General features: G+C 42.1%; 4 protein-coding genes across 7 annotated transcripts in view; 1 reads left to right on the top strand and 3 right to left on the bottom strand.

Annotated features, from left to right (window-relative positions):
- Positions 1-10,113, bottom strand: part of LOC108104477 (box A-binding factor) — a 41,418-nt gene extending 31,305 nt beyond the window's left edge. The window contains exons 1-2 of one of the 3 annotated variants that reach the window (XM_017210575.2): positions 8,144-10,113; positions 7,282-7,834 (exon numbers count right to left, since the gene is read on the bottom strand). The gene's annotated coding sequence lies outside the window, so the exon portion shown is untranslated. Of the gene's footprint in view, positions 1-7,281; positions 7,835-8,083 lie in introns of all 3 variants that reach the window. The other 2 variants (XM_017210573.2, XM_017210574.2) reach the window with 2 other exon arrangements.
- LOC108104479 (pneumococcal serine-rich repeat protein) overlaps positions 1-25,131 on the bottom strand; it is a 72,691-nt gene that overhangs the window by 34,970 nt on the left and 12,590 nt on the right. For both annotated transcript variants that reach the window (XM_017210576.2, XM_017210578.2), the window contains exons 2-7: positions 20,611-22,065; positions 19,817-20,495; positions 19,642-19,747; positions 19,100-19,246; positions 17,898-17,973; positions 17,705-17,834 (exon numbers count right to left, since the gene is read on the bottom strand). In XM_017210576.2, coding sequence (XP_017066065.1) covers positions 17,705-17,834; positions 17,898-17,973; positions 19,100-19,246; positions 19,642-19,747; positions 19,817-20,495; positions 20,611-21,678 — 2,206 coding nt within the window. In that variant the 5' untranslated portion in view covers positions 21,679-22,065. The remainder of the gene's footprint in view (positions 1-17,704; positions 17,835-17,897; positions 17,974-19,099; positions 19,247-19,641; positions 19,748-19,816; positions 20,496-20,610; positions 22,066-25,131) is intronic.
- On the top strand, positions 971-3,281 carry LOC108104480 (odorant receptor 45a). The gene is made up of 2 exons (XM_017210580.2): positions 971-2,943; positions 3,004-3,281. The coding sequence occupies exons 1-2, from the start codon at positions 1,858-1,860 to the stop codon at positions 3,064-3,066; spliced, it is 1,149 nt and encodes a 382-aa protein (XP_017066069.1). The 5' UTR covers positions 971-1,857; the 3' UTR covers positions 3,067-3,281.
- LOC108104481 lies at positions 10,163-10,514 on the bottom strand. The gene is made up of 2 exons (XM_017210581.1): positions 10,461-10,514; positions 10,163-10,405 (listed from the first exon to the last, which is right to left on the bottom strand). Exons 1-2 carry the CDS (start codon positions 10,512-10,514, stop codon positions 10,265-10,267), a joined length of 195 nt encoding a protein of 64 aa, XP_017066070.1. The 3' UTR covers positions 10,163-10,264.

A 25,131-nucleotide genomic window follows, 5' to 3' on the forward strand; every position in this document is an offset into this window, starting at 1 on the left:
TATTCCCCGTAGTATCTTTGGTAATCTCCTAACTCCCATATACCCCATCTATACCTCTGAACTCCCGCTGATGGGGCAACAAATGAGCAACATGATGTGAAACATTTTGCTAGTTCCTTAAACTGAACAAAAGAGGCAGGAGGAGGCGGGGCAGGAGAAGAGCTTGGCAAGCTGGTTAAGCCTGGTATGCCACTCCATTTGGAAGACGTTTTTTTACGGTTCGCCACAAGCCCATAAAAAACCTCCAAAATGGGTGACACACAAAGGAGTCACACACACACAGGCACACCTTGCACACTCAGACTCCGACACACGAAGGCAATGAAATAAACAAAGCCGCAGAAAGACTTACAAACCTCAGCGGAGTGAAAAAGATGGGCATACCGTGAGCAAAAGAGATGAAAAAATGCGAGAATGAAGAGAAGGGTAGTAGGCAAATTGCTGAGGAGACCAAAAGCCGGACCGCTGTCAAAATTATCGAGCAGCAGGTGTGCGCTTCTTCTTTTTACTCATTCTCCCTTCTTTTTTCTTTGCTCTCTCTCTCTCTCTTTCTGCCTCACACAGCCACTGGCATTATTGCTTTTGTGGCTTTTTGGTAAATATTTTGCATAAAATATCAATTTCATATGCAAACGGCCAAGCATATGTACGAAAACGTGCGACTGCAATGACGACTTCAGCTTAATGAAATTTAAATAAAAAGCTGCAAGTGCAAACTTCATAAATTATAGAACATGTTTTCCCAGCCATCACTCTCTATCTTTCTCTTTCTCTCTCACACTCTCTCTTGGCAAATCTGCCAGAGGCTAGCTTGTTCTAAATAATGTTGCATAACTTTTGGGGCCGCAACTTTGTACAAGTCAGTGTTGTTGAGCTGTCAGATACGAGTTTTCTTGCTTTGGTTTGGGCAAATGCAAATGATGGTTATTAAAATTCCCGGGAAAAGGTCTTAATGCTATTTCCCCCGTTACCCCACTTAAGATTAATTGAGAGCATTTGAGGTGACATTAAGCTGGACCCGAAAATAAAGGACCTTCCCACGAGTAAATCACAAAAAAAAAGAGATATATACCCTAGCAAATGGCCATTTCACTCAATTTGGCCTAGTCACAGCGATAAAATTGGAAAGAGATTTACTTGTTGATTTCCAACGTAATTGAATTATCCGCGAATAAAGTGCGGACGAAATGGGTCTCGACATTTTCCTCCCCAAAGGGCAAACAAATTGGTGGAAAAGGCTGGCCGAGCCGAAAAATTAATTTCATTTTGGTGTATTTACGGGGAATTTTTTGGGGGCACCAACATTTTCGGGACTAAATACACAAATTTAATAGCAATTTTAAAAATTGTTGTTGGGCCTGGTATGATGGTAAATTCACTTGTGTTTATGGGTTCAGATGTCAAGGCTATATATAATAGATATTTCCATCACAGCTCATAACCCTTGCGGTCATTTTAAAAACACACAAATGTCCAGTCAGCCATTTAAAAGTTAAATTGAAAATAAATAACTAGATAGGTAAAATGTCTGGTAAACGAATAGGTAACATCCATGTCATATTCCAACCCCTTTTTCTCCAAGCCCAAACATTTTTTTGTTTTGTTTATTTATTTGTTAATACGATATTTACGCCCCTTAAATGGAAATGGGAGAATTTCCAATCAAAACGGGACCAGTGTTAGTGGTAACCGTATCACGTAGTCTGTTAACGGAAGAAATAAATATTTCAGGCACAATTTGAGGGGCGGCAACGGCATCCACTTAGCGTGGCACCCCCACACATTTTTTTTTTGTTGCCCCCCCAATGGCTTTCTATATAAGTTGGAGGAAAAACCGAGGCCGGTTGAAAACCCAACATGGAGGCCAGCTACTTTGCTGTTCAGAGAAGAGCACTGGAAATAGTTGGATTTGATCCGAGTACTCCTCAACTACGACTGATTCATCCCATTTGGGCTGGGATACTCATCCTGTCCTTGGTTACCCACAATTGGCCAATGGCTGTGTATGCTCTTCAGGATCTCTCTGATATAACACGAGTCACGGATAACTTTGCAGTGTTTATGCAAGGATCGCTGAGTACCTTCAAGTTCCTGGCTATAGTAGCAAAAAGAAGACGCATTGGTTCATTAATCCATCAACTACATAACCTTAACCAGAAGGCCAGTACCACGCTCAGTCAGCTAGAAAAGATCCAGAAGGAAAACCAACTAGATAGGTATGTCTCGAGATCTTTCAGAAATGCTGCCTATGGAGTGATTTGGGCCTCGGCGATAGCTCCCATGTTGCTTGGCCTGTTAGGATATATAAGGACGGGCATGTTTACACCAACAACACCGATGGAGTTCAATTTCTGGCTAGATGAGCGGAATCCTCAATATTATTGGCCCATCTACTTCTGGGGCGTGTTGGGCGTGGGAGCAGCCGCCTGGTTGGCCATTGCAACGGACACTCTATTCTCCTGGCTAATACACAATGTGGTGGTTCAGTTTCAGTTACTAGAGTTGTTACTCGAAAAGAGCGATCATAATCAGGAAGATGATTCTCATCTAATTGAATGCATTTACCAACATCGCTTGGCTCTTGATTTGGCCAAGGAGCTTAGTTCAATTTTCGCCGAAATCGTCTTCGTCAAATACATGCTAAGTTACCTGCAATTGTGCATGTTGGCCTTTCGATTTAGCCAAAGTGGCTGGAGTGCCCAAGTGCCTTTCAGAGCCGCCTTTCTAGTGGCCATTATCATTCAACTAAGTTCCTATTGCTATGGCGGTGAATATCTGAAGCAGCAAAGCTTGGGTATTGCTCAGGCCGTTTATGGTAATTGCAATTGGCCAGAAATGTCACCGAGGAAAAGGAGAATGTGGCAAATGATGATCATGCGGGCCCAAAGGCCAGCAAAGATTTTTGGTTTCATGTTTAATGTGGATCTGCCATTGTTACTTTGGGTGAGTTAATAATATTGATGAATAATGTTTTATTTATATTATAAATATTATATCTGACAGGTCTCCAGAACGGCAGGCTCATTCTTGGCATTACTGAGGACTTTTGATCGTTCTCCAACTTAATTTTGGGACACAGAAAACTAAATCTTTAAATACCTATTATGGACAATCATTTACACTTTCAACAAATGATATAAAAAGCTGAGAAAAAAACCTGCAAAAAAGCTTACCTAGTAAAATGTCAAACGGTTTGCTACTTTTGAAGTGATAACTCAAAGTTAGCAACATTTTATATCTTCTAACCTAAACCCTAATTAGTTGGCATTTGATTTTTACATGTTTTTGACGAGCTCTGCAGCCCCGGAGACATCTTTACCTCCGGATGCAGTAAGCACATACATGCCACAGGCCGATGCCACTGCAGGCGGAGCATATGAAATTCATGAGCGAATTCCACAAAGGTACTAGCTAGCAGAAGCAGCTCATGCGTGTGGCCATGATGGCAGTCGGGCAGACAGGGATATATATCCAACTACATGAAGATATATATATATATATATGTATAACGCAGGTAGCCGGGAGTTGGAATTTGTTAACTGAAAGTATGCAACGGCAAAGCAGCATCGTTCAGGTGGAGAACAAGTTACTGAAAAATAGCTACTCGAACTATGTGCACCATTCTGTTTGCCAGCCAATGGGCCCAGGGCCTCGGGCCCTTCATCCGACTCAGCCGGTTCTTGAGCTAGTTTCGGGGTTCAGGATCAGGTGGAATGCGGCCTTAAAGCCCCTTGCTTGCTGTTGCCCTTCATCATACTTCATCCTTCATCCCTGTACGGATGTTGTGGAATGTTGCCTGTTACGGAATTTTCGGGCTTTGGTACTCTGCTGAGATTTGAATTCAGTTGAGGAGGCAGCCGAAGTCGCCAGGACGGAATTTGTTTTATTAAATTTTGTAACTCGGTATTTTGCACATGCAATGGACTGTATATATCTCTCACCCTCTTTATCACGTTGTTACCAAGAAGCTATGACAAATTGTGCGGGCGTGGGAATGTTCACCTTGGATTATGTAACAAATTAGGACAACGCCATTGCGGGCATAATTAATTTTTGTCTCTGACATTTGATTTATTGGTCTGCGTTGGTCAGCATCTTTGGCTTGACTTTGACGCAAAAAACAAATGAGCGTCGATTAATAAACGGGAATCGCTTGTGGCCGCATTACGCACCTGCGGCATAAGCAGCAAAATCGAGCATTAACCTGGTATAGCCAACGCTGAGCGAGGGGAGGAGTTATAACTTTACAGCAAATTGTGGCCAAGATAAGAGGGCCAGCAAGCACAAGTTGAAAATAGTGGCGAAAAAAAAAAACATCAACATTTTATGTGTATTAAAAATGGGAACAAAAACGACCAGGAGCGGAGCACAGATTTTGTTTGCGGTTCGTTGAGCACACAATAATTCCATCAGCAGCAGCAGCAGCAGTAGCGGGAAAAGAGGGCGTGGCTGGGAGGGAGAGGCAATGGGAGAGAGATAAAAGTGCCGGCAGCACTTTCCCTGCACTGCTTCTTTTTTCGCCGTTGTTGTCGTGTATTGTGTGGTCAGTACCACAGGGCGAATGGTTAATAATCGAACAAAAAAGTCCTTAAAGCTGTCGAGCTTTGGGCCAACATTTATTCAAAGCAAATTGATATTCAAAATTACAAATTCAAATTAAATATATACTAATTCAGGTTTTTTTACCGCGAGCAGTACTTCTGGGTATATTTTTTACATTCCAGAGCAGAAAAACCCTTAAACCTTCATAACACTTGACAGTCATTTATTCAAATGAAATTGATATTCCAAATTCAAAACCAAATTAAAATGAAAGCCTCATGGCGTGGTGCCCCTAAATGTAGGCAATATTAGGGCCTAAAATGCCATTCCATAAACGAAATTCGCTAATTTAAGTTCTTAAAGCGGATGAATGGACAAACATCTATTCAATGGAAATTCAAATTTCCAACTGCAAATGCTAATTCAAATTAAATGCACAAATTTCAACCCGTTTTCACGGTAATTCCACCTTTTTTGTTGGACAAACCACCTTCTTCTTCCACACTAAAACAGAAAATGGGAAACAAAAAATTTGTCCCGCTTTAATCGGGCCTGTGTTTGCCAAAGCTATATTTCCATCTGTATATATAACATATTTTTCGGTTAAGCATACAAGGCGGCTGTGCAGGGCCGTGGTGAAACTTTTCTAATTAAAATTGTGCGGCTTGTTGAAAGGTTTATAGCAGGAAAAGGACCAGGAGAGGGTAGAGGGGAGAGATAGCCAGTTTTAATAGAAATTACATTAATTAATTTTTAAAATATGCTTAAATACACATTTCTATGCATTAATTAATACGGGCTCAAACACACACACAGACTCACAAACAGCATGTAAACAATGAAACGTGACTAGAACTAACAACGAGTTTGAACCAAAAAAAAAAACGATGCCAACCCAACTCTTGTCCTAAACGGGGATTTGGCTAATTAAAATACGCCCACTTAATTTGTTGTTTATTTGGTTAAATCCAATTTTAATTGCTGGCCAAAGTGGAGCGAATTGTATATGAAAATTGACAGAGAGAGAGGTCAAACAACGTCGGTGATTACAATGTTTTATTGACTGTTTTCGCCACATAATTGCCAGCGATTTGGACATTGTCCAAATCGACTTGTTTTGCCCCCTCGAGACTGAGACTGAGACCGAAACCGAAACCGAAACTCTCGAACTGTTATGTTATGTTTTTACCCCCAGATATCAGATATCTTTATCGCTATTTTTGTCTCTTCAACTGAGTTTGGTAACTTTGATTTACGCCACCCCAGACCTAACCCATTTTTATGGGTCTTTGTGTGACCCATTTGAACGTTCGGCTTGCAGCAAGTCCCTTGCGTGGATGCCACATGCATGACAAGCACTTATGCAAATTATATGGCGTACTTATGTGCGGGCAGAGGATTTGACTTTATTTGCCGGAATTTCAATGGATTTTTTTTCTCCCCCCAACAGCAGTAAGTTTTGGATACAGGAAAATTAAAATAAAACATAAATGTGTATTACTAACTGCAATGAGAGTGTGCAAGCGAGTTGAAGCGAAAATGGCTCATAACATTTTTGGCTGGTTACAATTTTGAATTTGAGAATTTAAAGAAGTTTAGTGGGTTAAAACTATCTTTTAGTTAAATTTAGTAAGAGAATAATTGCAGACTTTTAATTTGCTAAAAACCTTCCCATAAGTCCCACATATTTTCAAAGAGTAATCAAGAAATTCAATGAAAATCTTTCAATAAATTTTAATGACTTCGAGCATATAAGGAACTGATTGAAAAGAAAAATCTCACATTTTACGGCTGAGTAAAAATTGCACATGAACTCAATCAACATATTTGCACACTTTAAAAGAAAATGTCTGCACTTAAAAGCATTTTCAAATTGGAATTTCCGCAGAGAGAGAGCCAGGAAAATGTTAATTAAAAATCACCGAAATTATTTTTCGTCTTCCTCGTGATATGGCATTAAATAATCACCGCATAATTATCATTATTTGGCTAGAGCAATTATATGCAATAATTGATGCTGCCACAGAGCCCACCCAAATTGCAATTACTTTATGCATAATTAAATTATAATTCATTAGACATGAGCCAAGGGCTCCGGACGCGTCTAAATCATGGGCCCAATTAAATATTACCGATGCCAAAAACATTTTCCAATTTACAATCAAATAAGAGTAAATCAATAAGCTTAAAATGTATCAAATGAAGGGTGGGGTAGTCCCCACCCTAAATGTATATTATTAAAAGGAAATTTTGATATAGGGGGGGTCTTGACTCGACTCAATTCGGTGAATCCTGGCGGACTTAAGAAAGATGCAAGGATAAAATTGGTATTGTGATTATACTACACTTAGACAGAGAGAGTTTAAGGGGGGGTGGGATTGCAGAGTGGGGGGCTGATGATATGGAAATTACAAATGCCTTTGTTTGTGCAGAAGTCAGACAATGTGAAATTGTTTAGAAGCGACAACGCGCGACAAGAAAAACGCAGAAATGTATATTTGAAAAATGACTTTTCTTCTATAAAGATTTTGTTGATGTTTTTTCTTTCTCAAGGAATGCGAATGAGTCTGCTATTTTCTTGTTGCAATGTCGCATGAGTTTGTGATTTCATTGTGTGTGTGTGTGTGTGTATATGGGTGTGTGTCTTATTGGCAGTGGATTTTGAAAGTGTGTAATGTGAATTCAATTATATTTTTTGCAAATCGTTCTTATAGCTTTTTTTTTTCTTGTGTACATTACAATTTTGGGATCCACTCCGGGCTTGGGATTGGCCTTCGTTGACTTCATGTCTCTTTCTTTTCGTAACGCCCTCTCTCTTTCCTAGCCGTCTCCTCGATTTAGGGAGTATATATTTTCAATTTTGTTTCTGCGGTTGGATATTGCCGTTGCCGTTGCCGTTGCCTTGCTTCCTGTTTGCTGTTTGCCTACTGTTTTAATTATTTTGCCTCATTTGATTTGCCGTCCCTTTCTCTCTTTGTAATTAAATTCTTTTGACCATAGTTTATTTATTTATGCATTTTATGAGGCGATTTTTCAGCATTCGATTTCCACGCGCTTGTTTGCTTTCCTTTTTTCTGCTGGCGAAACCTTTTTTATTTTGAATCATTTGTTTTACAAAAATGTTTGCGGCTGTTTTTCTTCGGTTTTCCGTTGGTGTTTTCAATTGTATTGATATTTGGATATTTTGTATTTATTTTGTTGTTATTTACTAATAAAATGCATGTAAGTCAGTCCGTCGTTTCAACATTTTTTTTGTTTGTTTGTTATGTCTTGTATATATTTGGTTTGTTTGCTGGAATATGAGAACATAACCATGAGCACTTTAGTTCGAAACTTGATATTTTGAAGCACTCAAAATATTGGGCAGTCAGCCGGAGGCAAGCAATTGAAAAGCAATTATCGTGGGAAAGTTGCAGCTAGCAGCTTGCAATGAATGTTGCTGCTCATGTTGCAACATGAGCAAGGGAACAACAAGTGCATGCTAAGGACAGCCGCACCCACCAAGCTGCCACGCCTATTTCGCCACGACAATTCCGCTAACCGTTTGCACTTGGCTTTCCCAGCATTTACACACTTTTTTTTGCTGCTTGAAAATACACACTAAACTGGTAACTATTAGTTGCGGTTTCTACATTAATATATATTTTGATTTTTGAATATTTGAAATTATTTATTTTTTTTTTTTTTGAATATTTTCTTGAATATTTCTCTAGCCCGATTTCGAAACGTTCCAAGTCCAAGGCGTGCACAGCGCTCGGCGCTCAGAGGAAAAGACAACTTGATCACAGCATGGAAAATGTTCAACTGACCGAGTGGCTATCCTGTAGACCAGCAGAGAAGCTGCGGCTTTATCAGCTCGTGGCTAAAAATCGCTCGGCCAGCAATCAGCTTCGGCAAGCTCGTCCTTCGTCTCGGCACGCAGGACTCGTGCCTGTAGTGGCTCGTGATGTTCGTGTTTTGGTTCGTTTTCGTGTCCTGTGCTCGGGAAGCAACATGTTGGACACATCCACATCCTTGGCTCCTGTTGGCCCTAGAAAATCTCAAAATATGAGTGCAACTCATTCGTCCTGTGTCGTCACGTGTTGCTTTTGCTGGCATTGAGACGGAGCTTCGAGTGAAAGCTGCATTTGTTTTGCTCGCCTACGCCCTATGAGTTGGTCCTCGGTCTCTGGCTCCACCATGGATTCCCAAGGAAGCTTCCATACCGATGATGATGCTGATGATGACGATGATGATGTGGTGCGTCCTCGTTCCCGAACATTGGATATCCTTCGCAGCGGAAATTATATATGACGAGATATGTATTACTTTGCCATCGAACAAAGGGAATGCGCTTCGCTCCTCTTTGCCATTCAGCTTGCCTGTGAGTTGAGTTTTGATCAGCATTTGGTAATTGAGGACGGGTTTGTTTCTTTATGCACAAATACCAAAAAAAAAAGCAAACATTTTGTTTATTTTAGAATAAACTGCATGAGGCCAAGACTCCAAATCAAGAATGTCTATTAGCTTACGCCATGAAGAACATACGAATTTGATTCCCAGCTCTGAGACTGGAATTCCCAAGACTTTCCGGCGGTGTTTCAGATACCAGCAGTGTTTTCCTCTTTGGAAATAAATATATTTTGAATCTAAAAGCTCCTAGACAGCCAATTAAAATCACCCACAAAATGTTAAATTTTAAAATAAACTTAAAGTTATTTGAAGGAACTTCCCAATTCTGCTGCGACTCGTTTGACAATCATTAATCAAGTTATTAATATTAATAACATCACAATTTATTTTAATTTAAAATAAAGCACTATCTGTGACATTTTCTGTGTTGAATTTTCCAAAAACTCCCAACCAACTAACATTTTCCTAACGATGTACACTTTTTGACTGATAGCGATAGCATAACTTTTTCGGTTATTCTCCAAAGGGGCATTCACACATGACTGCATCGCCGCTGCTCAAGTAGAGCGGCTTAGAAGGTGTTTTCCGGGGTGGAGAGAAGAGGATGAGAGCTATGCCAGAGACTTTGAACAGAAGGTTAGCTGCATCCAGACTCCGGCTCTGCCATAATGCAATTATGCATTGCCTGGCGGCACAGCTCCTTTGGTACGAGTAATAAGCATTTGCATTTTCACAAAATGTAGAACACAAGTCGCTGAAGAAGTTGCCGCTTTGTAGGTTTCCAGAGTCCTGTTTTTCAAACCCTCCGCCTTCTTCAGCCCCTTTGTTTAACCCCTTTCGTTCATCATCAGCCGGAATGGACCTACGGCCATGTTCGCGTGGCATGAGTTTCATGCTCATAATTTGTGCACTTTATTAATAAAGTTTGCCAACTCGGCTTGGCCCAGACAGAGTGGAAATACACAAAGCCGTGTACAAGAAGAATATAAAAAATGTTATAACAATTTTAAAACAATAAAGCTCTAAGAACTTGTGTTAAACAAACCACAGTTTTAGGTTTTTCCAGCTAGTCACATAAACTAAACCGCGACCCTATATGCGCTCTAATATTGTTGATTGATGAGAGAAGTTTAAGAACATGTTTTCAATATTTTTAAAGGGGGAGACCTTTTTCTATTATAAATATTTTCCCAGCCTTTGAAGAGCTTAAGAAGTTCAAGAAACGAAGTTTTTGGTTTGCTGAAGAAAGTGTTTATTTAAGTAACCGGGAAAGTTGCCAGGAGGAGTCGGTAGAGTTCTATCGTCCAACCCAGAAACCTTCTACTAGTTCCTAGTTATTTTGCCCGCTTTGGCCACTTTGTCCTTGTCCACCCTGCTGGTTGCTATTTCCATTGCCATTTGGCGGTCTTGGCGGATTTCCCTGCTGCTGTCCATTTTGACCCTGGGCAGTTACCTGCTGGGGCATTTGAACCTGCAAAACCACTGAGTTAGGCCAAGCGGCTGATTGAAAACCCTTCAACTCTTACCAAGCCCACAACCAGAATTAGTAGGAAAATGCTGAACAATGCGAACTGCTTCATGTTGAATTTGAAACTGATTGATAGCCACCACCTTTGCCCTTATATAGCACTCTATAACCCAATTGGCTGGCCCCCAAAGATTACAATCTCATGCCAATTAGCGCTCAAGCTTGGGAACAATTTGTTCAATCGTTTTGTAGTTTTGCAATTAAATTTTTATATTATTTTGCGCAGCGCGAAATTTGATTTATAATGTCTTAATTGCGTGTGTCACATCAGATTGCCATTATATTTGATAAATTTGAAATAAATAGCAAAATAACTAGGAAGAGGAGCTATTATTTTGGTATGTGATTGGAAAACAAATTTAATAAGCAGAATCACATGCTTTTAAATAAAGTTTAACTCAAAAGAACTCAAACAAAGTCGTTCCCTTAAAAAAGATACCCCAACTTGCCCAAGTTAACTTCTTTAGGTTGTCTTAGAAACCTTTTGTCCCAACGTTTTCCATTTTATTCATATTTAATTTTCCTCTGTTAGGTTCATAGACTCACACTCCAAAGAGCTCTCGAAATCAATTAACTTAGCATTATTATATTTTCATAAAGTTTGTCTAGGCAAGGTAAACTACTATCTATTATTCAAACTCGATTTTCTATTTTTATTCGGTCTTTTAATTTGAGCGTATGCCACAAACAATCCAGCCAGCACACCGCCATCGCCCACATATATGCCACCAATTTTTTGACTGACAGTACCCGTTTTTGTGTAGCGGTAACTGCTAGGGCATCCATATACCACCCATAAACCACCCAACAATCCACGTGCCCCTCCAAACCAACAACCGTGCTATGCAAATCACCCTGGGGGCATGGTCGGGCAAAGCAATTTCGCTCAGCATTTTCGAGCGTTGACTGGCAAAATGTCTTCGGTTTCAGTTTGAGATTAAATTTTGCCAAACGTTGGCCAAACAGATACAAGACTTTCTAGTTTCGCAAGAACCGATGGGCACCGCCCTCTCTTTTTCACCTGTCAGGTGTAGCCATATCAATGTGTGTGGACAGGAAGAATAAACAGTGTTGATCCGTTGATAGTTGAGATACGAAAACATACAGATTTGATTTGATAGTAAAGGAAATAGCTGAAACTGTCGTTTTATAACCAAATGTCTATTAAACCAAAACTAAGAACTTTTATATTCATTATATTTTTAGTAATAAAACCCTCTTTTAATAAAATTCCTTACAAAACTACAAAGTAGATTTTCTCTCTGTACTTGTGTGAGGGTTTTAAGGGTAATAAATGTCTCTGCCGCAGCGAAATATGAATATTGAATATGCCTATAGTCGCGGACTGAGCGGCTGAATAAACCGCTAGCGAGTGGTGAAACCATAATGCCATATAACCATTTCGGTACTGTGTAGGATGAAAAGGATATGGGTGGTCATATAAAGGACCAAGACTGAGGCCGAGAGACCGAAAATTCCGAGACCAAGACGACACCAGCATACATTGTGGATGAGCACTAATGAAGTCTCAGGCTCTCGTCCTTTACAGATGGCTGCCTCATTGTTTGACTTTGACTTTGCCACTCACTACCTTTCACTTCTAAAAACGCTGCCACGCCTCCTCCCTCCACTCCTCTTTATGTTACGCCCTCTTTTCCAGTTTGCTTACTCACAAATGTTTGCTCAGTCACTGCTTTTGTCCTTTGACCCCGCTCTCTGGCCGTACTCTTCTTCCACGGCCAGCCTATTTATTTATGTTTATAATAGGATTTTTATCAAAACTTTTCCCCGAATTAATTTTGTAATGAGTATTTAAAAGACACTCGCATTTGGACAAACAGAGACAGGACACACACAAAGAGACCCGCAGCGAGCCGTTTTGGTGTTTGTCTTTTGACACGCCCGATGCCCACTCAACTTTTCGTGACCACGCCCCCCTCTCAGCCCTCCTTCTACAAACATCTCTGTACCATCACCACCCAGAGCCCTCTTATCATGAAGCAGTCCTGGCTGGGAGCAGCAGGATGTGGCAGCCAACATTTATGGCTGATATCCTAAGATGGAGTCCTTTAAGGCAAACAGAAACTTGGCTAGCTAACTTTGAAAAATTCTATTTAAATCTCAATTATTTGTATGAAATGAATTTACTTAACTTTATTTAAAAATACTTTTTAATGATTTTTAATCATATTTCCTAACAAGAAATGAGCTTCTTTTCAGGCCTTTAAAGAATTCAAACATGAAATCACATTTTTTGTAGTATACTTTGTGGCTTTCTTTTAAAATCCTTTTAAGGCAAGTTTAGAGTCCCAGTAATTTATCATACTTTGTGTATAAGTAGTGTATACTAATGTTCGCTCATCTCCCTAAAGAATACTTGTCTGTTTTTTTTTCCGCACTCTCATTTGCACCACCAACTTTTTTGTTTTGACTAATTTGCTGCAATGTTCAGTCATTATAATAATGCCGGTGTGGATGTTTCGAGCGAGAGGGTCTGGAGTTGAGTTTTCTGTACTCGGGGTTTTGTACCGAAACCGAAACTAGATAATTGCCAAATATTTGCGTAAGTTGTCCGTGGTGCACTCATCTCATTACGGATTTAGACTGATGGAATGGGTTTTTCATGCGCATATTCAGGGTTTCCCAAGAATTGAGTTGGATGTAATGGTTTCTGGTTGGTGGCTATTACAGGGTATTAGGTGGTCAAACGCCCACACCACAAATAACTGCGGCTGTGGCTTTGCTTCATTTCACTGGCAAGCTGAATTTCCAAAATAATTCTCTGGTAGGCCACTGCCTTTGTGCGGCCCTTGGATAAACTATTAAAAGCCTGCCTAATTTTGTCCAAATTTGCTGTTTAAACATGGCCAATTTAATTTTTGGACTGCCGACAGGGCAGCCTGCCAAAATCAGCCTGGCGGTCGCTATATCGCTATTTTGCTTTTCACTTTTAGCCTGGCCAAGCAATTAAGTTTTGGCAGCAGAGAGGCCAAGAGGGTTTTCAGGGGTTTTTAGTCTATTAAAAAGCGCATTGCTCTAAATGCTGTTAAAATACATTTGAATGCAGCTTGAGTCTTCTGATTAAATCAGTTATGCGGCGAAGGGCAAAATGGGTTTTAGGGAAATGAATGGTGGCGTTGGAGATGGTGAAAACTACAACCACAACCATGGGGCAATCATTAAGGAAATCGCTTTGAAATGATGTGATGACTGCCGACTGTCGATTTGCCGACAGTTGACTGAAACAAACGCACACCGAATGGGAAATTGTGGCAAGGGCAAAGGCAAAAGCAAAAGCAGAAGTAAAGGAAAAGGCAAACTTTTCAAAGCATCATTAATCATGAAAAGTTCGGGCAGTCTTAATCCCTGGTCATGGCGTAATCCTTTGTGGAGCTGTCGATATTTGCTTGTGGTTTTTGCTCAAATTGGGGAAAATGAAAATGACAAAAGTTCTCTCGTCTTTCAAGCTAGCTATATACATATCTCTGTCGCTAGCGGAATTATGGTTTATCATATTTGTTTGGAATGCTTTGCATTTTTCTCCCCCTTGTGGTAAACATACACCCACACGCACACACACACACATATACGATCCCCTACACACAGAGATGACATGTCCTTTGTCTCATGCTCGTCCAAGTTTCCTGCGTTCCTTTTGTTTTTAACATACTGTTTTTTATTTTGTTGTTGTTATTTATTTTTTTTTTTGTTTTGTGCCGCTCACTTGGAAATACTGTAAATATTTTTAATTCTTTGCCAGCGCCAGAGGGGCAGCGGCATTTTCAGCTTTTAAGCTAAAGCTATGAAAATAATTTGGTCCCAGAAATACTTGCGGCCAAGCTGAGGCGTTTAAGGGTGTGCAGTGGGGCTACATGGGGCTACAGGGGGCGTGGCCTGTCCATGGCTAGGTCCTCTTTTGGCTGGATCCTGGAACTGAGCCTTGGTACATGAGCCTGGGCAATTGGAATGCCTTTTGTGGCTCGCAGTAACGTCGTCGTGTTGATTAAGCTCCCAGAGCCCAGCTACCAGCTTCCAATCTACCAAAAACAAAAACAAAAAACGAGCGCCAAAGTCAAAAGCTGAAAGAAAACGCGTTCTGGCCAAGGGGGCGCATTGTTGCCATTATTCCCGCTATATTCCCCAACAATCCGTCGTATTCCCCGTGCAATGGTGACATGGTGGCTGCCACAAAGTGCCGCTGCAAGTGGATAATAACTGACGGCAACTATGCGCATTTGTTTTATGCAGCAAAGTAATGAAACAACAGCACGGGCATCCACGCGCAGTACCAAAAATGACAACGCGCCCGTTTCCTTCGGGCGGTACAGCAACAGCAACAGCATCTAGCAAACCGCAGAAGTACAACAACAATGATAACAAAAAGAAAACGCAGAGAAAAATATGTACTTAATAATTAAAACTACTTTGGCTTTACGTTATATTTTAGATAAAAAAATTTTAACTCCTATGAACTCCTTATTAACTCGGTTTTGTAGCATACCTTTTAGCGCAGAAGATTTAATACAAAAACTCGACCATTTTCTTAAGAAACTCCCCCGTGCTAAAAACATAAATATTTATAAATCTAGAAAAAAAAACACTGATAATCAAATATGCATGAACAAAAAAACAGACTGAAATATTCAAAAGGCAATACGTAAATGGAGTAATTATCCTTTTGTCTCTGTGCATCAAAGCTTAAAGAAGCACGGCAGCAAAAACAACAAGAAGAGAAAAATAGACCAACAACAGAGCAACAAACTATGGTTCCTCCCGAGGAAATTGCGTGCATAGTGGAAAAACTTTTTCGCCGGGTCGAAGTCAAGAGCGGCTTCAACGTCATCAGCTGCTGGTGGGGTGGTGTTTTCCTTTCGCCTATTTTGAGTGCCAGCACAAAGCAAAGACAAACAGCAGGGCAAGCTCACGGGCGGCGGAGCTGCTTTGTCATGGCCGCTGATTTGGTTTAAGAAATGCATAGCAGCATTCCACATTTTCCACTCGGCGCTCACAATGAACGCAGGAACCAGCACGAAAAGCGGTGGAAAATGGGCGACCTGGTTGGGTGGCGGTGGTTACTTTGGAATGGGATGTTGCAGGAACAGGAGCAGGAAGCAGTGCCTGGCCGCCATTTTGGCCAGAGAGTGCGCTCGTGCATGCAGCAGTTAGCGCCTTCTTCCCACGGACTGTGGTTCACACCTTTGATACCCAAATCTCAGGCTATTATCTTCCAAAGGGATATTGCCAAATTGAGAGTTTCTATGTAAATGTTTATCTGTCTTGCTGCATACCACCTGCCTAGGCGTTTTGTTTGTCAAGGTCGCTGATTCACTTTTCCATTTCGCAGAAGTTTTTTTTTATTCCTATCTTCATTTTCTCTCTTGAAGGCCAGAAGTGCCATTCCTATCCTTCGTTTTTATGTCGCAGTTTCAGTTACCTGAAAGCCATTATCACCCTCTACTTTGGAAACTGTTTCTTAATCTGATTATGGCTCTTTATGTTTTCCTGGCTAAAGGATTCCACAGAATTTGAAAACTAGAAAGCCAACACTCAGCTTTAAATTCCTGTTTTATGATGTCTGAATATGCTGATGCCCATTAAGAATTTACTTGATTTTTTTACATTTAGGGGGTAGCTTTTTAATAGTTTATAAGGCTATTATCCATCATAAAGATTTTTATATAAGAAGGCATACGCTTTCTAAGCAATTTCGTATACTTAGATCCACTGTGCCCCGTCGTGCTAACACACAAATTAGTTTTAACCAGCCCTTGTCACGCTGCGGTGAGCCCCATTGTGCTGCCACCATTGCGGGCTGCCGATTAAGTGCGTCGCCTTGGAGAAGGGTTGGGCGTAGGGAATACGGAACCCCAACGTAGGTACTATATAACTAGAACTAGAAAGCAGGAGTCACAGCTGCTGCCTGTTGACATTTCAGTTCCTTTCAGCCAAAAGTTTGCACTGCCAACGCAGCGGGGAATCCTGAATTATCGACGGGAGGAGTAGTAGGAAAGGGGTAACGTCTTCTAATCAACATCTAATTATATTGCTCTCCACTCTAATGAAGGTGAGCCAAGGCATGCATGATTGATGATTGATAATTACGAATGAGGAGGAGGAGGAGAAGAAGGAGGGGTAAGGGGAGAATGAGGCATTCCGAACCATCCACATCCAAGCATCGACGACAACACAAATCAAGCAGCTCACAAATCTATGCCAAAAACACAGAAACTAATACTAACGCCCGTCTGCTATGGGTGAACGGTTGTTTGTGCTTGTGTTTGTGTGAGATGCAACATGTGATACACTGTCCTAGTTCCGCGTCCGTTACTGCGTTGTTATGCAACACAATGGCACACATAAACGTAGCAGGGGGTGGTAAACTTGGTCGGTGGGTGGTGGTTGCTTCTTGCAAAGGCATTGAGATTGAGCATTGAGCAACACCCAAAAAAAGCTTCACCGAAAACAAAAAACGCACTCAAAAAGCTAGCTCAAGTTTCGGCCAAAAAAACTCAAGCTCAAAAGCGGTTAAATGTCCCGTAACTTAAAGCTATATCATGTAAATATAACACAAGCTTACAAGCTAAGAGAGAGCTTTTCTCAAAGCCTTTCTACAGCCCACCAATGTAACAGTAAAGCTTTTCTAACAGCAACGCCTGGAAGTCCCTGAAAAGGGGTTTTCAATTCAAAAACAACTAACATTTAAAAACATCCAAAACGAAACTTTTTTTGCGATAATTCTGCAAAGATCAGTTTTTAAATATTTTAAGGTTTATATATCTTATTACCAAGATTTTTGCAGATTTATACCATCTTCGATCTTCCGAAGTTTTAGGTTCTAACATATCTTTATTGTTTTTTGTGCTTGTACTTACATTTCGTTAGGTATTCTAAATTTGAAATATAACGAAACAAAACACAATACACAAGGCATTAGATATGTGATCGTCATCTTTATCTATTGGATATAATATCAATGTACATAAAAGGTATAATATCAATTTGTGCCTACGTAGTATGCATATTTACAATGTCTTTTACTGCAGGATAATAACGAGGCGCATGGTATATATCTTAGCTTAGTCCTGATAACTTGTTCCATTAGAGTTACATTCGCTTACTATCTAAAAGGAGAACTGGACTGCAATGCAAGCAGGGGGCACAAGATACTATTACATATTTGGGATAAAGCATTTTGGTTTTCGGGCAACAAACTTAATGGGGTTTTTCTTTTTTGCGACTTACCCATATCATCTATAATCGGAGCCATTCGCAAAGTAACCCCAATCAGCATGAGGCACATGAGCAGCAACAAACAGGCGGTGGCAATTATTGTCCAGCGGGCGCGCTGGGACAGATCATGAGGATCGATCACCTGGAAATTGGATATATAATTTATATATTGAGTTAAGGCTTCCCTTTTTGATATTTTACTCACCTTAACAACCTCTGTGTCCAAGTCCTGCACCAAAATTTTTGGTTTTTTGTGCCGATGTCGCTTTTTGTGGCGATGTCTGTGGGTTAAGGATCAAAGCAATAAGTTTCAGTCAAAATATTTTAATAATAATATAATAAAGTCTAAGGCTAAGTTGATTAGGATTTGCTGTTTGTAGTTTCAGAAACCCAAACCCGATAAGAAACCAAAATATCTAAGTCTTAAAAGCCTTCATAAACTTAAATTGATTTTAGAGGTTCGTTCAAGGAAATTACTTGCTGGCTGGGAAAACCATAAATTGATTAAATGCTTGTAAGAGGAAATAAAGTTTCAGTTACTTGGCATTGGTTGCTTCTAATGCTATTTGATGATTATTTCTGGCAGAAATTTTGCACATTAATCTGTTTAGCTTGTGTGCCTGAATGTCTCTCCATCTCTTCCCCCCTTTTGGCCACATATGTGAGCTCTACCTGCAACAGGAGCTTAAACATATTTGCTCTATTTCCGTTTGGGTTTTGCAAAACTTCCGCATTACAAAGCTGCCGCAATTTCCCCTACACCGCAGCCCGCACCAACCCGTTGCTCGTTGCAAAACAACATGGCTCGATTTTTGCAACGGAAGTTGCTCCTGGCTATGGGCGGAAAAAGGAGAGCAGCAATAGCACCAGCGACAGAAACAACATCAGACATCGGGCTCTGCTGACAGTCAATGCCATTGTGCCAGCCAACCACCTACCCACCTACTCATCCACGCTCACCCACTGAACCACCTAAATCCCGTTGCCTTCTCCCTCCACAGAAAATGGTCGCACAAAGCTTGTCAATCAATTTTTGTCTGCTCAACGTCACGCGAACCTCCCAAGGGAAATGTGGATGGTGGTGGTGGCTGAAAAAGGTGGGGCAACGCATTAGGGCATATTTGGCAATCACAATTGCCATCGCACCGCCAATCGGCAGGACATTTATTAGTGCAGCCCAAGGATACGGCCGGCCCTTTGTTGCTGCACCTGTCCAGCCTGTCCGAGCTGTCCAACTGAGCCACCATTCATCCATCAGCTGGGCACACGAAATGCGCTATTATTTATGTGCTTTCCGATCATTTCTCAACTCAAGCCGATTTTGGCGAGGCCATCAAGGCCAATGTGTGTCTTGATGGCTGAAAGGATTTGGGGTATATCCAAGGGAGAGAGTGCTAGCCAACTTACCGATGCTTTCGGCGATGCCGCTGATGACCACTGGGGACCATCTGCTCAAGGTCATCGATTTTATCGGCATCGTCCATGTCGAGGTCCAAGTCCATGTCCATGTCCAGCTGCAGGTCACAGGGTGAGTCCTCACCGTAAGGGCATTGTCTGAGGATAATAAATTACGTTAGTAACCAGGACCTTTGCTATTCGAATGGCTTTCCTTTTCTAGTAGAAAGCTTTGGAACTTTTGCTGTTTATAAAGACTTAAATATCAAGCTAATACTCTAAAAATGCTAAATATAAATGTAAACCTCTTAAACTGAAATATATATTAATCTATTTTAATTCCGAAAGTCCATCAATATGCTTTTCGATTTGCATAATTTAGGGCTTAAACAAAAATTATCATTTAAAAAAAGCTTTTATTATCTATATAACCCGCTTAATCTGTTAAAGTCATAAATTAAAATGAACAAATGACATTATTTTAATTGTTTTAGATAATTATTTAAAACCAAATGTAATTTTATGACTTCTTCCCTGCCTCCATCATCACTTACATGGGCTGCTGTGTGTCCGGATTGATGCCCAGCACATGCACATAATGCTGGAGACCGCTGGGCGTGGGATAGACCAAAGCGGGATCCGAGCAGCGATGATGGCGCTCTGTGGGAGATGAGGAAAAGAAAATCTGAATGATTGAGGGATCCTTCGTAGGAGCTCAGAGTCACTTACTGTACTTCCGCTTCCGCCGGCGGTACTCATCGTCACTGCCCGTGCTCTGGGCCGTTGTCATTGCAGCGGAGGAGGGCATCGCGGATGGCCTGAAGGCTTCGCTTGGTTTCTCCTTCGGCTTCGTTGCACTGCAGCAGCCGGTGGCGGCCACACTGGAACCTGTCGACGTTGAGGTCATCCGGTGTAGTTTTTCGGGCACCAACGTCCTTGTTCTGGCCATCTCCTCCCTACCATCCTCCATGGAAATCACCACAGCACTGGGATCCAAACCAAATTGAGGACGCACTGCCAACAGTCCAGTGCTGCGAGACTTGCGGCGTTCCTGTATCCTACTGCCCGTTGCCGGGGGCGTATTTGCATAACTAGGCGTGGCATGCAACGATTGAGAGTCACTCTGGGCCAACACCGTGCTCACCGTTACGTTGGCACTATCCTCAGAGGTGTTCTGGCGAGAGAAGTACCGGGTGTAGGCCTCCGCTCCTCCTACCCCAAAGTCCCCAGCTGCTCCACTTTCCGTATAGGATATCTGCTTGGGCAGCAGACGCCTTCGCTGCGGTAATGGAGCCGGCAGCGTCTCAATCTCCAAGGCCACGTGAGGTTGCAATTGCTGGTGCTGCTGTTGTTGCTGCAACTGCGGCTGCGGCTTGGCCAAACTGGAGGGAACGTTGATGTGCAGGCGCTGTGGGTTAAAGGAATAGAGTCCTCTTAAGAATATGCAGTTCCATTTTTAAAGAAAAATTAAACTTATTTTGTTTATCCTTAAAAATAAAACCAATTTTCCTTCGTTTACTCACCGCTTGTTGAGGCGACTGCATCGGAAATGAGCGGACCACGTGCCTGGGGAAGATGGGGCTGCATTGAGCACTAATAGACTTGGCCTCCAGGATCCTCAGTCTCTTGGCCAGTCGTGCCCGTTCCCTAGACTCCGCCTCTGTGCCGGAAGGGGTAATCACCTCCGCTCCGCCAAAGCTAACAGTGCAGCGGGAACTGCTGTACGAGAGGCTTTCAAGGCTGCCGCGTAATGAGGCGGTTAAACTGTCGTCCGCCAGCGTGGAGCTGTGAAGGACTCCTCCACTGACTGAGGCGCCTCCTCCCGTGGCGGTGACTGTGGCAGTTGCTGTGGCAGTCGTCGAGGTATTGTCGTGTCCGGAAATCGGGGGCAGTAGTTCCGACTCGCCGTTAATCGTTGTGGAATGTTTAGCGGGGAGCTGGGCCTTGGATCTGACCTCCCCCTCCGAGCTAATGGATCTCCGCTCCGCATCCATTTCCACCTGGTGTGCAGGCGTATGGGTTTGGGCTCGAACCAGTAAACTATGGCTGTGCCTCTGTTGACGCTGGGCTCCGGAAGAGTTGCTCAGCGTGCTGGCCAAGCTGTCTTCCAAGTTCTCCGGGCGCTTTGGATGATATCGCTGCAAGCTGGCCACTGAGCCAGATGCCTCCTCAATATCATCTGTCCGGGCTTTGGTTTTTGTTTTGGCCTTGGTCTTACCGCTACTAGTGGCTGGTGGTGATTGCCGAACTTTTTGTTCCTCCGGTGGCGGGGTATCCTCCCTGCTGGATCGACGACTGCTGCTGCCAAAGAGTTTCTTGGGCAGAAAAATGCGGCCGATTGATTTCCTTTTGCGCCTTTTGGCCTTCTTGTGCTCCTCGTAGTCCCGCTTGAGAGCCTGCATCTTGTGCTCCACCAGAGTGCTAAAGACAGCCTCGTAGGTGAGCGCCCGTTGGAGATCCAGCAGCACATCATTGGTGGAGACGGCCTTGTCCAGTTTGGTCAGCAGCTGCAGGGATTCGGCGCCACTTCCATGACCACTAGCACTCCCACTGCCACCACTGCCACTCTTGCTATCGTCCGCATCCGCCATGTTGGCCTAGATGGATGGTGGCTGGCTCAATGGGTGGCTCAGGCACAGGCACAGGCTCAGGCTCTGGCACTGGCGGTTTGAGGCGGTTGTTGCTGCTGCTGTTGCTGATGTTTTTAGCGCCTATTTGCATTCTACTCGACGCGTTGACACGTTGATCGGTTTGTTTTGTCCTCGGGGTTGTGATGTTGGTAGTGGTGCTTTCTTCGGCTCCTCCTGCTGATGCCTGCCCGTCATCTGGGTGGCGACATCTTTGGATGCGTCAGTGTCATCGCCGCCGCCCCACTGGTTACCTCGTTCTCGTTCTTCTTCTCCTCAATTGCCTTTTCAACAGATTCTCTTTTGTGTGTCACGAAGGCATCAAGTGGCGCTTAAAGGCGACGGCTGCACCTGCAACAACAAGTGCAACAAAACATTAGACCGACACTCCCACTCGATTCAATAGACAATCATCGCCCAATATCCTGCTCCTGCCCGAATCTCCCAACCCATTCAAGGACTCACAAAAGATGAAGCAGTTACTAAAACCGGGGATGGGTAGTATGTAATAGAGGATGGAGAAGCATCCACCCATCCGAGGACAGCTTGCCAATAGTTTTGCTCACTTTTCTGGCTCGGATTCGCGTCTGCCTCTATTATGCATGAGTGTAGCAGATTTCAACTTGTTGCACGCACACCCGCCCTCACAAACATACATACTCGTGCGAACAGGACCCCAATACACGCAAGGGACGGCATTCATGGCATGCTAGCAGCACTCAATGTCGAGTGGTCAGTGATGACCCACATTCCTGGGGCCTTTTTCTGCTTAGGTATGCGGAATGCGAAAATATGGGAGAATATTTAGAAAAATATTTCATCAAAATCTAGGTCATTCCTTGGATTATTTCAATTCGTAGCTTCATTTTCACTTTGATCTTTCTTTCGAATCTATTCGGTAAATTGCTTTCATTCCCGCCAAACCAAACTAAACCAAAGCCAACTGATCATCACTGAAACAGGACAAGTGAATCGAGACCATTGGGCTATGACAGGTAAGTGGGAGTGCGAGTAACTGTTAAAGCCAAGCTCTCATTCGCCGTGTGATATGTGAGTGTATATGTATATGAACTCATATATATGGTTATGGAAGCTGTGGGCCCTAGGCCCATGGGAGAATGGCAGCGACAGGACTCCCTTATGGCCTCCAATGCGCTTTTTTGCGGTCCTTCATTCCCTATGTATATGTATGCATATACACCGAATAAAAACCTCCAATGGAAATGGATATTGTTTTCATTTCCGCAGTGCATAGTCGCTATTGCAATCTCAGTCGCATGCCCCATGAATGTCGACGCCAGCTGTGATGCAAATGGCACACAATAGGGTCGCCACAATAGGCGCCATCAACAGCAGAAGCAGCAGCAGCAGGCTGTGGGCCCATCATCTAAAAAATGATTAAATGCAAAGTAGAAAGAAAATAATGCACAACAATGCTTATGGTACATGGTACATGGAAAAGGCGGAGCAGAACTCTGAAATCCTGAATACTATACTATACCATGTCGTGACTCTGGTAACCGTGAGGCAATCGCTAATTAAACGATATGGTTGGGTAATAGAAAAAGTTGAAGCCGCCAGTTTGCATAAATTTCAGTTAACAGGATCAAATACTACGCCCAGACGCACACACGTTGGTACACTGACAAAAAATTGGAGTTCAATATATTAACTTTTATAGGAGTTAGCTAGGTTAAAGTTTCTTCAGCAAAGTCACTCTCTGCTGATATAAAAATAGCTATAAATATGACGTTCTACAACAGAGTTTAAATTATACCTAATGAACTGTTTTCCTTTTTCTACCTTTCATTTCATTTCCATCCAAATTTGTTCCATATTTTCCCCTTCTTTTTCCTTCTCCTCCTTCAGCAAAGTCACTCTCTGCTGATATAAAAATAGCTATAAATATGACGTTCTACAACAGAGTTTAAATTATACCTAATGAACTGTTTTCCTTTTTCTACCTTTCATTTCATTTCCATCCAAATTTGTTCCATATTTTCCCCTTCTTTTTCCTTCTCCTCACAAACGAAAGTTAACCTGTGACCTCAACAAAACATGAATAAACAGCCAGCAAAGCAAAGATGAACTGAAATCGAATTACCTCAACTAGCTACAGGAAACTTAAGCAAGTCACACACAGCCATTCACCTTGATCCCTTTTGGGATTTGCCTGAAAATTGGCTTAAAGCCATTCACTGACCACAGAACAATTTCAATGAATCCAATCCTCAAAGACCTAACCAAAAAAGAAAACACCGACAACAATAACAATTTTTGTGAGTGCACAGCCTAAGCGTCTTATCTCTGGCCCAAACACAATATCCAACCAGCCAGGCGTGCAAACAATCTAGGCAAATGAAAGAGAGAGAGAGGGGACAAAGCGAGAGAGAGGTATACAGTAGGGGGTGTGGGTTAAAAAAAAAGGGGGGGGATGGCATCGCAAACACACACGCATAAATCCAAACAAAGACCACATGCCTTATGGCCAGGGCCATTGGTAGTACTCTACTACAGCCTCCTCCGTCTCAGGCGGTACAAAAATAAATCATCCGAGGACATAAAACGAAGCCAGGCAAAAATTATAACTGTTGCTGCCACTGCCGCAAAAGTAAATAACAGTTAACAGCGGCAACATCTGTTGTTCTGGCCAACCAAGCAGAGGAAAATTCAACAGTTGTGCAGAAGCAGAGAAAAATCAGGCCTAAAGAGACAGAGACAGGGTGAGTGAGAGAGAGTCCTTTCTCTCTGCGCAACTGCCAGGATTTAAGCATACGCAAATGTTTAGGCCACTGTTAAAATATCCTGCTTGTTGCTGGCTCTGCTTATTCAAGGAATGTTTGCTCCTGCCTGACGATCTCCCCGTGGGTGTGTGTTTATAATGGCATATCTGAACTTTTTAGCCAAGTAGTTGACAGGTTTTTTTTCTCCCCCACTAGATTTATGTGATTGTATTCCGTAGTTTGTGCCCGCTTGCCGGGCTGGACTAACTTTCAGGGCTGTTTTGGGCGAGTTTGGTGTCAATGACAAGCCGAACAAATGCTTAATTGGCGACATACATTGCCTGGCTGTGAGTGGTTTCAGTTTGCGTTGAATGGGTTTATTTAATGACGGTACTCGAAAACTCGACTGCCTGGGGAAAGTTGGAAATGCGCATCTTAATTTTGTGGCAGACTATAGAATAAACTGCAGTTGTATCGTTGTTATGGCATAGCTGGAAAAGGAAAGCTTAAAAGTTAGTTTTAGTTGGTTTTTTCGGAGTTTATTTATTGAATACTTAAAAAGGCTAATGAAAATAGAAAACAAAATTCCAAATTTAGTATACCTGTGATATATTGTTAAAGGAATACTCTTATTAATTAAAGGAAAGTGACAAAAGTTTTCCTAAAATACTAACTAAATTAACATTCAGTATTA

Source organism: Drosophila eugracilis, unplaced genomic scaffold (assembly GCF_018153835.1).
Source record: "Drosophila eugracilis isolate 14026-0451.02 unplaced genomic scaffold, ASM1815383v1 contig_1765, whole genome shotgun sequence".
NCBI lineage: Eukaryota > Metazoa > Arthropoda > Insecta > Diptera > Drosophilidae > Drosophila > Drosophila eugracilis.

Coding starts and splice junctions, on each gene's coding strand:
- LOC108104480 (XM_017210580.2), top strand. CDS start 1,858: ATGGAGGCCAGCTACTTTGCTGTTCAGAGAAGAGCACTGGAAATAGTT. Junction 2,944..3,003: donor ATCTGCCATTGTTACTTTGG/GTGAGTTAATAA, acceptor TATATCTGACAG/GTCTCCAGAACGGCAGGCTC.
- LOC108104481 (XM_017210581.1), bottom strand. CDS start 10,514: ATGAAGCAGTTCGCATTGTTCAGCATTTTCCTACTAATTCTGGTTGTG. Junction 10,406..10,460: donor TAATTCTGGTTGTGGGCTTG/GTAAGAGTTGAA, acceptor GTGGTTTTGCAG/GTTCAAATGCCCCAGCAGGT.